General features: G+C 37.3%; 1 protein-coding gene across 1 annotated transcript in view; it reads left to right on the top strand.

The window, feature by feature from the left end:
- The first annotated feature begins 723 nt into the window (after positions 1 to 723).
- sh2d3ca (SH2 domain containing 3Ca) overlaps positions 724 to 13,446 on the top strand; it is a 77,556-nt gene continuing 64,833 nt past the window's right edge. The window contains exons 1-2 of the mRNA XM_036595177.1: positions 724 to 852; positions 6,441 to 7,245. Of these exons, the coding sequence (XP_036451070.1) occupies positions 834 to 852; positions 6,441 to 7,245 (824 nt within the window). The 5' untranslated portion in view covers positions 724 to 833. The remainder of the gene's footprint in view (positions 853 to 6,440; positions 7,246 to 13,446) is intronic.

Genomic DNA, 13,446 nt, shown 5'->3' on the forward strand with positions numbered 1-13,446 from the left:
GGAGAAAATCAAACTGCTTTAGGTCTGAAAAAATCCACAGGTGTTTCTGTCCATCCTTCCACTGTGAGAGGACAACTCAATACTATGAGTCTGAAAGGATGTGTAGCTGTCAAGAAGCTCTTACTGAGAAAAGGAAACAGACAAAAAGAAGAATGTTGGATTAGAAACTGGACATCTGGTATGTGAAGTAAAACATTATGAATTGACGAGCCTAAATTTGTAATGGGGATTATTTGGATGGTGAGAAGCAAAAAATGCAACCAACTTCTAAGACTGAACTTTGGAGGTATAGAAAAATATCCCTGCAAATGTCTATGAAAAACTGAAAGACATTCTCCTGATAAGAGTGGAAGCTGTAATAAAGGCACATTGGACACATTTTAAACAGTGAAAAAATTATATTATTCTTGGTTGTTGATGCTTCTGTGTGATTTACTGCTAAATGTATGTACAAACACAATGTTGCTTCACTTTACATACTTTTGGCTATAACTGTTTTAATGCAATATGTTTTGTTCATATGGAAATTATGTGCACATCTGAATCAAGTAAATTCATTTCTGTGTGGTTTCCTCGCACATCTGTCTGTCCAATGTGTGTGTGAGGGCAAAGTAAGTCAACCACACACACTCACGCTCACAAAGGGGCTGCATGCATCGATGCAGCTTCACACAGGAAGCATTACACCAAAGCTTCTTACTCTGCAGCAGCAGCGCTGAGCAACGGAAGTGTACAGCCAGCACTTCTGTCCACATACCCATACGCAGGCAGCAGGGTTATCCAGTACACTCCAGAAAGACCGTAAACATCCTGCCCGGTGACAGCTGGACACCATGATCAAGCGCAAACTAAGTGAGTACACTTGACTGCATGGGTGTGCATGTGTGTGTGTTTCTACAGGAAGACTAATAACCCCATCGAGCAGCCTCGTGGGCAGATGTTACTGACAGATAAGCAAGAGTTTGAACTCCATAAGGTGACCAACCGCAACAGACCTACTAATATAGACTGCTTTATACCCACGGGGCGACACCTGTTCTTCCAATGTTTATCTGTTTTCTTAGTTCACTTTAGACGGGACGGTGGGGGGCAGGATTAGAATAAAATTTGAATTTGGAAGTTAGCATAACTCAGTCAGGGATGACGGTAGTATTTTGTTTCAGGGAGGTATGTCTCCTGGACTTGGCACTGGATCTTTAGATTGAAATAAACACATTTCTACATTAGTCAGTCACTCAGATCAAAGTCATTAGAGTGATTTGATGTGAAATCGTTCATTGTAGAGAAACTTTGCTGACTCAGATTTCTTTACAGCAGTGCTGATAGGAACCGGGGGTCACCATGTCTACAACACAGATATAGACATTTTATTTACTAATCAAAGTGATCAGTAAGTGTTTATATGTACTGTTAATGATGGTAAAACAGTTATAAATCTGAAAATGAGTTTCTTTAGGGACTACGTTGCCTTACAAGACCCTGCATGTACCCCTCCGCCATGAGTTCATACAAAAAGGAACATTTTAGGTCAAAACCTTCTCTTAAAATGATGTTTCCAGCATCTGGCGTCTTCTTCATAAATAATACATGTAATAACTTTCTGAGGCTTTTAGAGGCATTAAACTCTTCAGACTTTTAGAGGCATTAAACTCTTCAGATGTCTGGTTCTTATCACCACACTGTGAACAATTTCTGTTTTCTGTTTCTTTAGATCTGTGCATTTCACATCAAACCACTCTGAATTACTTTGTCTACATCTTAGCCATTAAATTTTACAGAAAGTTTGAAACATCAGTGGAATTTCACTGTAACTCATGTTATGTAAATGAATATGGCACAATTTTTCTGCTGCATCCGTAGCTTATGGCCGATCACTTATCATTTTTTCATATCAGTTTTTAGTAAAAGGACAGAAAACCCATCAGTTTAAATCACACTTATAACATGAGCCAAAGGGCAGATGCTTGGAATACTCTATTAAAGGGATACTTTATTCTGCATTTTCAGTGCGGTCTTTATCTGCCACATCTGTAGCTTATAGTTGATTACCAAACAAAACAAAAACAAAAAAATGTTTCTCAGCACTTACAGCACAAAAAAAAAACAAAAAAATGAATCAACTCAAAACACACTTATAATAGACGTTAATGGGCACTAAAAGGCTGCTTAGTCACAGCTGGCTGTGTGAACAGACAGATGAACATAAAAACAGGATCATAAGTTCTCATATGACCCGAAAAATTGCAAGGCTTTGACCACAGCGCACATATGGACTAACCACAGAAGCCTCAATGTAGTGAGGTAAAATGGTGCAGTCATAGTTTTTTTGTGTGCACGTTGCTCAGAGGAATGACAAAACAGTTTTTTTTAAGTAGACATACAAGCAGATAAATGCATACAAGCACTAAGGAGCTTAAAAAGACGGTTTGCAGAAACTTGACTATATATTAATCAGGACATTTGGTGCACAAGTATTTCAGTACATATACACTTCCATCAAGAGACCTCTTTAAACCGCATTTAAATACCCACAGAAAGCCCCACCAGTCTTCAACCTAAACCACTGGGCTTCTAAAGAATGTGATGTGTCCGGTGCAGCCTATTAGAGTAAAGTGGATGGGGCTTATGCTATGGAAGCATTCATTGGCCTTTATTCCAAAGAGATTTCAACACATTAAACATAGAAAATCAAATTAGTCATGACCCTGAGTCTGAAAACCAGATCAAACCTGAAAATGTATATTGCTACACCCATATTCTTAATAGGAAATAAAACTGAGCATCATCTTGAAACTAAATTCAGTTTTATTTCCTTTTAAGAATATGGGTGTAATTATACACATTTTCAGATTTGATAAGATTATAATTATAATGTAGAGGTCACAATTTAATTTATTATATTATATATAACTTGCCTGGACAAAGTTTACTTTGCCCCCATGTGAAGGATGGTAAGAAAGGCTAGAAATCCCCAAGGACCACTGTTGGAGAGCTACAGAAAAAAGCAGCATCTTGGGTTCACCAAGTTTCTAAAACTACCACCTCCATGCCAACAGATTAGTTGGAAGGCATGACAGGAAAAAGCCCTTCCTGTCATCTAACCACAAACATAAGCATCTGGAGTTTGCTAAATGCTACTGGGACTGTGGGTGTAACTGTGTTCTATGATGAGATGAAACAAAAAATGAGCTTTTTGGCACTATGGCGTAAAAAGAAGGACAACTACACCGAAAAGAACCTGACACCCACTGTTAAGTACGGTGGAGGGTCTGTAATGTTGTGGGGGTTTTTTCCTCCAAAGGCCCTGGGAAACTTGTTAGAGTACATGGCATTAAGAATTCCTGGAAATACCAGGACAATTTAAATCAAAATCTGTCTGCCTCTGCCAGGAAACTAAAAATAGCCCATCACTATATCTTCTAGAAGGACAATGATCCAAAACGTATGTCCAGATCAACACAAAAATGGTTTGCTGAACACAAGTCAGTAGTACACAAGCTGACTCATGAGCTCTACTCGAGGGGCCTCATCTTTGCTGAAACAGATCTTGAAGAATGAGCAGGCAACATAACATGCAGGGTGAAAAGCAGAATACCATGTCTGTCAGAATCTATGAACACATTCATAACAAGTTGCATTGATGTTATAACCAAATTACAATAAAAACTAAAGGAAAGTTTATTTAAGCCATGGCTGTGATGTCATGACTTCAGTATCAATTTACTATCAATATAGCATGTAATAAATAGCATGCCTAAAGTATGCCATTTGTCTGAGACTAGATAATGAACATAATTATGTTCATTATGTTCAATATTTATTGTTAATTATCACTTATAATGAGTTGTTCCTAGAATTCAGTCCAAGAATAAATAGGCTTAACACGAGAACCTATAGACTATTTTTAGCCTACTAAATTAGTGTCTGATTATTTGTGACAAAAGAGAACAGGGAATATGAGACAGGAAACAGTAATCCTCTCTGGGATGGAAAACATGATGATTTATAGCAATACCCCCCTATTTTACAGCTCTTAATGCTCTGAGATTGCTGCTAAGTTTCAATAGAGGTGTTCATTTTGAGGAACCTTCTGCATGTTTAGGCTTTATCAATCTCACTCAACCCTCCTTTCATGAAAACTATGGAAAACAGCACACATTGGGTTTATATGAATCCCTCACACAGTTAGTATGGCTGCATTCCAATTTACATCGTAATCCATGGAGTGTGTTAAAATGGCCACCATCCAAAACAAATTTTTGTGGTTTAGTCAGCTGACAGCACAAATCTCTCCTACAGAGGAAAACAGAGCTTATGGGTTTACATTTATAAAGCTGGAATGTGTCTCTCTCATGTAAAAGGAAATCTGAGTGGGGAATGTGTGGGGGTGACCACAGGGGAACATCTCATGCGCTCCATCACATCAGTCTGTACTGTGGGCAAATAGGACAGCACCAAATATGGAATGGCTTCTTTCTGCCCTTAAAACAACCCGGCCGAATGCATCCAGACTTGTGCAAAAAAAGTTGCCAAATTGTTTCCTGGTTGTGTACCTCATGAACAAATGTTTTCTTTCTAGTCTCTGTCAAAGTTTTTTTAAATAATTGAATGTCTAATTTTTTTTATCTGTATATATGTTTTTTATTATTGTTATTATTTTTTTGCCCTTGCAATAAAATACAAAATCTATGGTACACAGATATGGTGACAAGCATACTGTATACACAAATATTAGTGCACTACACATGAAAAGAATTTTAAAAGAACTACTGAACTTAATTATATATACATATATATATATATATATATATATATATATATATATATATATATATATATATAGACGCTGTTAAAATAGGTCAGATAGAGAGAGCTGTGTTTCTTTTGTTTTGCTATCATAAGGAAAATGGTCAGTTCACCGGGTGAGTTTCTACAGTAAAAGTTTAAGAGCTGAGTGAGGGCGCATTGATGCTGTTGAAGCTTCGCTTGTTTCCAGCTTATGGAAGTGAACTTGAGTTCTGGCGCTTCGCTTGTCTTCCGAAATAAAATAAACCGAGCCTCAGCACAGTAACAGACATCTGACAATGTTGCTGTTGATTATATTCACGGCAGGAAACAAATTTATTCACATGAAGCATAATCGGCTGTGTAGAGAGTCCCATCTGCAGTCAGACTCTTCACATTTCTTTCACTTTGAGTCTCAAGTCTTTCTGATTCATGAAGCTCATGCTCGAGTCAGAGTCTCAGTCACTGGTGTTCAAGTCAAAGTCGAGTCCCACGTCTTTCTCAATTTTCTCGAGTCAAGTCTAAAGCCATCAAATTCATGACTTGAGTTGGACTCGAATCCAAGTCATATGACTTGAGTCCACACCTCTGAACAAACCTTCTTCTATCTTTTAAGATATATAAATATATTGAGATTTTATTCTGAGCAATTTTGGACCACTTGTGGTGGTCAGATAATGTAAAGTGGTAGGCCTGTAATCACATGTTGGCTATGATTAACAACTAACCCACTGACAATGCTTCAGAGGTGATAATCACTATGTTCGGACAGGGAACTGACAGAGAACTCACATGTGCTATTTTAAATTTAAACAGCTTGCTAAATAATATTAACTACCTTGCAGATTTTGTTCATTTTATTCAAATGCATTATTACAGAGCGTTAATAAACCATTACAGAGCATTAATAATAGACAATTCTCCACTGTCTCTGTTGGTAATTTCACACCTACCAACATACCATCTGAGGACAATTCTTAGCATTTTCTGTACAGCTTAAGTTTTCTGATTGTTCAGATGAATGTATGATCTTATGAAAATATAATACTTTATAGCCTCTATAGCGGAATGCCAGAAGTCTTTTGCTATGACATTTTAAAATATATAAAGCACATGGACTTGGGAACTCACTCACTCATTCATTCACATTTAGCTGTCTGGAGTTTCTCCAGCAGGAGGAGCTATCAGCATACATGGCTATAAAGATAAAAACACCTAATGTTTAAATATGTAAAGAACAGGATCATGCACATTTAGTACTCTGATTTAAAGTTATTGCAAAAAACATGTAAGCTAAAGACAGCTTGAAGACAACTACACTGGACTGGTGTGGGATTGTGGGACTGGAGGGATTAAATAGATAATCTCAAATGTTTAACAATAAAATACTTTGCTACTTACTTTTAGATATCACCCAGGCATATAAAGGGCAGCTGGTGTAAGAAAAGAGAAAAAATTGAGTCACAAGGTTTTTATTACATCTTACCTGTCTTACAAAAGTTCTATAAAATTGCAAAATGTTTTTTCCCCAATCGGAAGGTCAAGTCGACAATAAATGAATAGTGTCTTCTTTGTCCAAAGATTCTTTCAAATAAGAAGGAAAACCTTTTTTTAATCACAGTTGAAATTGAGCTAATTGTTTCTTCTTTTTCCAGGTTTTAAATGGTTTGGCAGTCTTTCCAACCTCTCTTTTCGGCGCAAATCTGATGCTGGGAAGGATGGCGCACAAAAAGATGACGCCACTGAGCATCCTTCAGCCGGCGAAATGTCCATTGATGACATGGACGCTCGCCCTCGCTGCCCCAGCTACGTCCGCTCCAGCGACATGTACACACACATGGGAACCATGCCCCGTCACCAGAAGCAGAAGGAGAAGAGCAACAAAGCTAAGGGGCAAGAGCAGAGGAGTGTTAAGGTTAAATCAAAAACCAAAAACAGCCACCTGAGCCGAAGCCAAAGCATGAAACCTTCAGTGGATTATGTGTGTGAATCTCCTCTGCTGAGTGCTCTTTCAGGGAAGGATTTCTCAACCCTGGAAAGGACCACCGTAAACCCCAAGCCCACAGCAAGTGACCCTGAAGAAAATAAAGCCAAGAATATCTCTGGTCCAGCTGTTGAGTCGACCAGTGAAGTCTCCAAGGACCAACCTATACAGGCACAAGAACCTACTCAAGTCAAAGAACCTCAAGCTGTGGCCACTGGTCAATGTCTCACAGATCCATCCACTGGAACTTCAAAGCCTTCAGGAGATCCACATATACCACAGGATGTACCTCTGAACATAGAATCTAAAGATAAACCAGCTTTGCCTACAAAGCGGGCCTCCAAAAAGGATGGAAAGTCTGTGGCTCCCCAGAAGAGTCTCAGTGCTGTGCCTGAGAACACAGAAACCTTGCCAAAAGTAGAGGGTTGTGAAGAAAAAATAAGTTCGAGATTTGACAAAGCAGAGAAAAGTGAAAGGTAAGAACCAGTTCTGTTTCTTCCTTTTCAATTTGACATCAAAGCAACAATGCATGAGAGGCCATGTGTTACAGTAATTTTACCAGTAAGGGATGTTGTTAGGCACATCAGTGTTTTGCAGTGAAACTCCAAAAATATGGCAAAATGTGGGAGAAACCAGAGCACCCAAAGGAAACCCACACAGACACATGAAGAACATACAAACTCTGTCAAATGTACAGTCATATGCAAAAGTTGGCACCCCTGGTCAAATTCCATGTTTATTTGTCATGTCACATAAATGAAATACAGTACAGTTGAGCTTTAAAGGAAGGGAGGGTCAGGAGGAAACTGTGAGAGAGAGTCCCAAAGTTTAGGAGCAGTAACACTGAAAGACCTGCCACCAGATGAGAGTCTCATGCTGCAAGAAATCCAGTGCCAGAGGAGCGAGAGGGACAGTAAAGAGGTGAGGTGTGTAGGGGTGAGACCAAGAAGGGATTTGAAAGTCTGAGAAGTTTCAACTTGATACAGTGAGATACTAGTAAACAGTGAAGCTGATGGAGGAGGGCTCTGGCTGCTGAGTTTTGAATGAACTGAAGCCGATTGAGCACTTTAACAGGGAAACCATTAAACAGGAAGTTGCAATAATCAATGTGGGAGAAAATGAAGGTGTTTACAGCATTTTGGCATCAACGTTGCTGAGCAGAGGGCGGAGGCGTGCAATGTTGCGCAGATAATAAAATGTAGTCTTCATGAATGACTTAGGGAATTTGAATGTAAGTGAAGAATTAAAAGTGAAGCCAAGGTTTTTAATGACTTGAACTGATTGAATAGGAACACAATTAACATTCACATTGAGACTGGAGAAGTTTGAAACCAGTGTTTTAGGGCCAACCAACAAGACTTCAGTTTTGTCTGCATTTAGTTAAATCATTATCCCTCCAGTGTTTTAAATCTGTAATACATGCAGTGCTAATGTAAATGTGAATATCACCTGCAGAACAGTAAATCTTAAGATGATCATGATTTTAAATGATCTGACCTAGGGGAGAGACATATGATTTAAAAAGCAGGAGTCCAAAGACAGAACCTTGGGGCACTCCCTGAGCAACTGGGGCATTAAATGACTTTTGTGTGCCTATAAAGACGATCTGTTGCCTGTTATTAAGATAGGACAGGAAACCAATCAAAAGCTAAGCCTCAGATACCCGTGGACAGAAGTCTGGAAATAAGTATGTCATAGTTCACAATGTCAAAGCTGCACTGAGGTCCAGGAGGATGAGAATATTATGAAAACCAGCATCAGTAGAAAGTAGATCATCAACAACTGAAGAGTTATATTTGCAAAAAAATGATAAATGCCATCCTTTAACAAAACAAACTAACAGTCATGAGTTATTCTTAATACACAACACTAAATACTTTTTTGTCACAAAAGCCGTTATTGTCCATTGTCAAGTTCACATTTTAAAACAGAAACGGTCAAGCGCCAGTGCCGTAGTTGAGAAGAGCTTGATATATCAGCGAATCAGCACATAATATAGGGGTCAGGTGACACAACACTGCTGCGAACCGTTTTAGGCAGAATCTTAAAAGGCTCTTTTCTACCAACAAAGTGCAGTACGTAGGTATTAAAATAATGGCTACTGCATCTAAACAGAACAGAGTGCGCCTAACAAAGAACCACTTTAGATTGAGCCATGAGTACACAATTCATACTGGACACAAAGTGCAATATTTAAGTGTAAAGCCAACATTTCATAACTCACATAGTGCACTGTGTAGGGAGCAGTGAGTCATTTGAGGTTCAGCTTTAGGATTTTCTGAGGTCTGATCTTACAGATGTTTAATATTGACCATTAATGGGCTGTTTTTGTTGCAATTTTCAGCACTTTACCTGCTTGTTTTATGTTAAAGAATGTTAAACGTTGTACTTAAAAGAAACTTGTATCCATTACATGGCTTTATTTAACAAACAAAAAAAAAATTAAATGATAAAAGAAAACTTCTTCAGCAAAGTTTTATTTTGTGAGGTATCTGTATTTTGTTATGTTATTTTTAGTTAATCAAAACAACTCAGCTGCAGTTTGATTGATATTAAGTGATGTGCAAAATAAATAAACATGATTTATGACAATTCATTAAAAAGGAGATGTTTCTGCAAATGAACTCTTCAACTCTTAACAGTGTAGACTGAGTAGTGTGAAGGTTGTGAAAGCCAGACTGGTAAGACTCATATAGATTATTTCTACTAAGAAAATCTCTTCTACTTCTCCTGAGAAACTCTTTCCATCACCTTAGACAAAGGATTGTTTGTAGTTGGCTCTGTAATTGGAAAGTGATGAAGTATCTGATCCAGACAAAAATCGAACAAAGAAGCTGCTGGTGTTTTCAGAACAATAGATTGTCCACCCCAGAGTCCAGACTTCAGCATCAGTGAAAGTGTTTGGGATTTCTTGGTTTGTGAGAAGCAGATCGTGATGTAAAAAAAAGTTAGAATTGCCATTTTTCTGCAAATGTTTAATGTGTAGTCTAGAATGATTTGGTTGGATTATGTTGGATTGGATTAGTTAATTATTTTGAGCAATGACGAAAAAATGTCTCCCTGTGAAATTCTATTTAACGGCTGAACCTCCTCTCCAAATCTGGGTGAGTCAGTGATGACATCATGGCGGCTTACATCAGTCCAGCTCAGTGGGGGCTCGCTGAGCGCGCTGACATGAACATCAGTGGGTTTAAAGCCATGGAAAGGAAAATTTTACCTTCAGTTCTCTTGTTTTGTTCTTCCCATTGTTTTAAAGCCTGTGAGCTCTCGCCTGGAGGTGTTTATATCAGATTTAAAACAGCTTTAGTCATCAGACTGTAGGAGACGTAGTGGTGCTGAGAGCATCTTTACCCCAAACAGAGGTTTCCCGGACCACTTGGAAAGTGTTGCTTGTAGAAACTTAGCAGCTGCAGCATGGGTGTGGGGTGAGTAAGCTCACTGTATTATCTGTGTAGTCACTTTTGTAGCTGCTGCAGTTTAACCAACAAAGTTAAGGAGTTTTATTACTGTGATTGAGTTAAAGCATATAGAACACTAGGCAGGAAGAAATAATTGATTCTTAAATGCATCTGAATTCTCTGAGTCAATTCTCACATCACAAATACATTTTTTTTTAAATAGATCCAACATTGAAAACGTCTTTAAAATGCCAATGAAAGTGATCAGCAGTGTAGCAGCGCTGCTTGGATGAAAAGGCTTCTTTTAAAGTAGAGATTTCTACAGTAAACACTGTGATATGGATCAATATACTGAATTGGTTCAAAGTCAGAGTTCAAAACACATTTTAGACTTTTAACTGACTTGGACTTGGACTAAAAGCCTTTGCTTTGAGTGACCCTCTACCTTAATTATATTAATTATTTTGCTGAAATAAATGACTGAACATTCCATTTTGTCACTACCAAAGCAATTATAACACTACTGAAACTTTACCAAATGTTTCAGTAGTGACAATTTTAGCCCATTTTGAGCAGAACTCAAAAACGCTAGCCAAGACTAGCAAACACAGCTCTGAAGAGTTGTACACACATAAAATCATAATTTTTGAACACAAAACGGTATTTAATTGCAGAAAATATGTGTTACAATTCTTAATGCTCCGCACTGATTTTCAGGCTTTGGGACACATTTACTTCACGCAGGGATGTGGCTAAAACAAGGCTCCGCCTACAGATTTAAACTCTGTGTTTCAGTAGTGATAAAAACATGGGACAGCATGAATATAAATCTTTTAACTTCACCTTAAAAGAAATAAAGAAATCAAAGAGATCTTTAAAAAACACACATACTGAAAAAATATAAAAATGTAAAATGTTTTTATTATTATTAAACGTATTATTTACATGTATATATATACATATATGTATATATATATATATGTGTGTGTGTGTATGTATGTGTATACACAACTCCACAATACCATTATTCACATAATTCAACACTACTTACATATTTGAACAAGTTTGAACACCACTGGTCAAATTATCAGATTGCATGTTTTGTTGATTTTCTAAGCGAAAATAAATTAACACATCCTCTTTAACATATTGGGGGAAAAAAACAAAATATAACAGAACTTTTTCACAGGCTGCATTTCGTGTTCAGGGTGATGTTAAAATGTTAACAACACAATCGTTTTAACATTAAACCGAACTGTGTTATTCTATATTTTGGCCAGTCATCTCCTGAACTGTTATACTGCAGATCTGCTTTTGTTGTTACAAACATCAATTTCTGAAAGCAGCCATAATGGTGTAATTTAGAGTAGTGGGCCTCAAAAGCTGTAATTTAACACTGATTGCTAACTGAGGCACTCTAGAGCTGGAGAAAGTGTTCCAGTGGTGAAATCATGCTCCTGTGTTATGAGTGTTCATTGTGTGCTCCATCACACCAAAAACCCACTAGTCAGTGTTCCTCAATCAGTGTGCACTATTGGGCTATAAACCTCTGAGCTCACAGTGATTCAGTGCATCATGAAATATCAAGTCTCATCACATTTCAGCTCAATGACGCAGGTGCAATTAGAATTACTTTAAAAAGGGCCAGAATACACAAATGTGATTGGATGAATAATTTGTATAGTAATGGAACACAGACAATAAAAAATAATAAACAATACACCAAGCTTTTAAAAATATTTTTACATTTGAAAATAGCCTGAAATTTTTGTTTTGATCAAAAAATGTGTGCATACCGTATTGAATATTTATAATTGAGTTTAATGTTCCAAAACATAATTTTGGTCATTTATTGACATGAGAACAGAAAAAGTCAGAAGTGCAGACTTGAACCTGTCCATGCAGCACATCAAAAGAAAATGTCCTGTTATGTGACTAAATATGTAATTGATTATGTAATTACATAAACACGAAAGACAAGTAACTCTTCAAAGGGTTCATTTACCAGTAACTGGTTTAGCAAAGCTTGTGAACAGATGCTTTGATAGTTTGGTGTCTAAAGTGGGACGCCAGTTTTTATGACTTATTACACTTATAAGGTCTGTGTGAGTTTATGTAACGGTCATAATTCACTTCTACATGACCATTTTCTGTTTTTGTTACTGTGTCTTTAGGGCTGATCTATGTAAATATGCTCTGTTCTGATTGGCTGCTTTGTGCTTTGTTCAAAAAGCAGTGTGGGCTGAAATGCTCTTCATAACTTCAGCATGAATGGGCGGAGCTAAACTGCTAAGGCTGAACAGGGAGATATATGTAAATATGCTGGTCTTGTAACATCACAAAAGCAGTGAATTTAAAACAGGCTGCTTAGTGTCCATATATAGACTATATAGTCTGGAGAGTCAAGGGTACATTTTAAAACGTGTACAATGTTTACATACTTCATCAGTCTTTGAAAAAAACGTGTAAAAATATTTTTAAAACAGTTTTCACCAAAACAAAAAAAATTAAGATTCAACATATTCTTTTTTTTTTTTATCTTTTAACATTACACACTGCAACAGTGAATCACCTAAAAAGTTTATATTATAAAAGCAATGAGCCTCTGGAGGCCGTGCATTACTGCGATTTTATTACAGGGAAGGGAGTTTTTCCCTATGATAAAATCGCAGTAACGCACAGCCTCAAGTGGCTTATTGCTTTTATTAAATGGCGGTCAACATACAATATGATAAAATAAACAATTGTCCAGAAAAAAATTTAAGTTATTAGTAATAATAAAAGACATAAACAAGTATTCCGCCAGGAAAGTTCCTTTAGGTATGGAATGGTTGCCAAGCAACCATGGACCGCTGCTTGAGGATAACATTCGGTCGCCCATAACTGTATACTGCTGTCATTTTATGAATTTTTTAAACCTTTTTGTTGTATATCAATGTATCAAAACATATGATAACATAACATTGTTTAATGCAAAAACTTTTGCTGTATAATGGCTTTTTGGTGACTAAATTGCCATCAAGTAGTATTTCTAAACATTCATAGCTAGCACACTATTTAGGGAGTACAGAGCCATTTGGGATTCAGCCTAGTGCCTGTAATAGTAATGATGGAGTTGTTTAGGCTGTTGGCTATCTATTAGCCTGTTGGCGGGCTGACCAGCCTAGTTCTAGTTAAGAACATAAGTTTTCAGCCCCTCAGTTTAAATAAAAAAACAGATTCTTACTTTATCAGTACACACAGTGGTCCATGTGAGCAGCATTAGAGTCAAAGATTATT

The sequence above is a fragment of the Colossoma macropomum genome, unplaced genomic scaffold (genome assembly GCF_904425465.1).
Source record: "Colossoma macropomum unplaced genomic scaffold, Colossoma_macropomum, whole genome shotgun sequence".
NCBI lineage: Eukaryota > Metazoa > Chordata > Actinopteri > Characiformes > Serrasalmidae > Colossoma > Colossoma macropomum.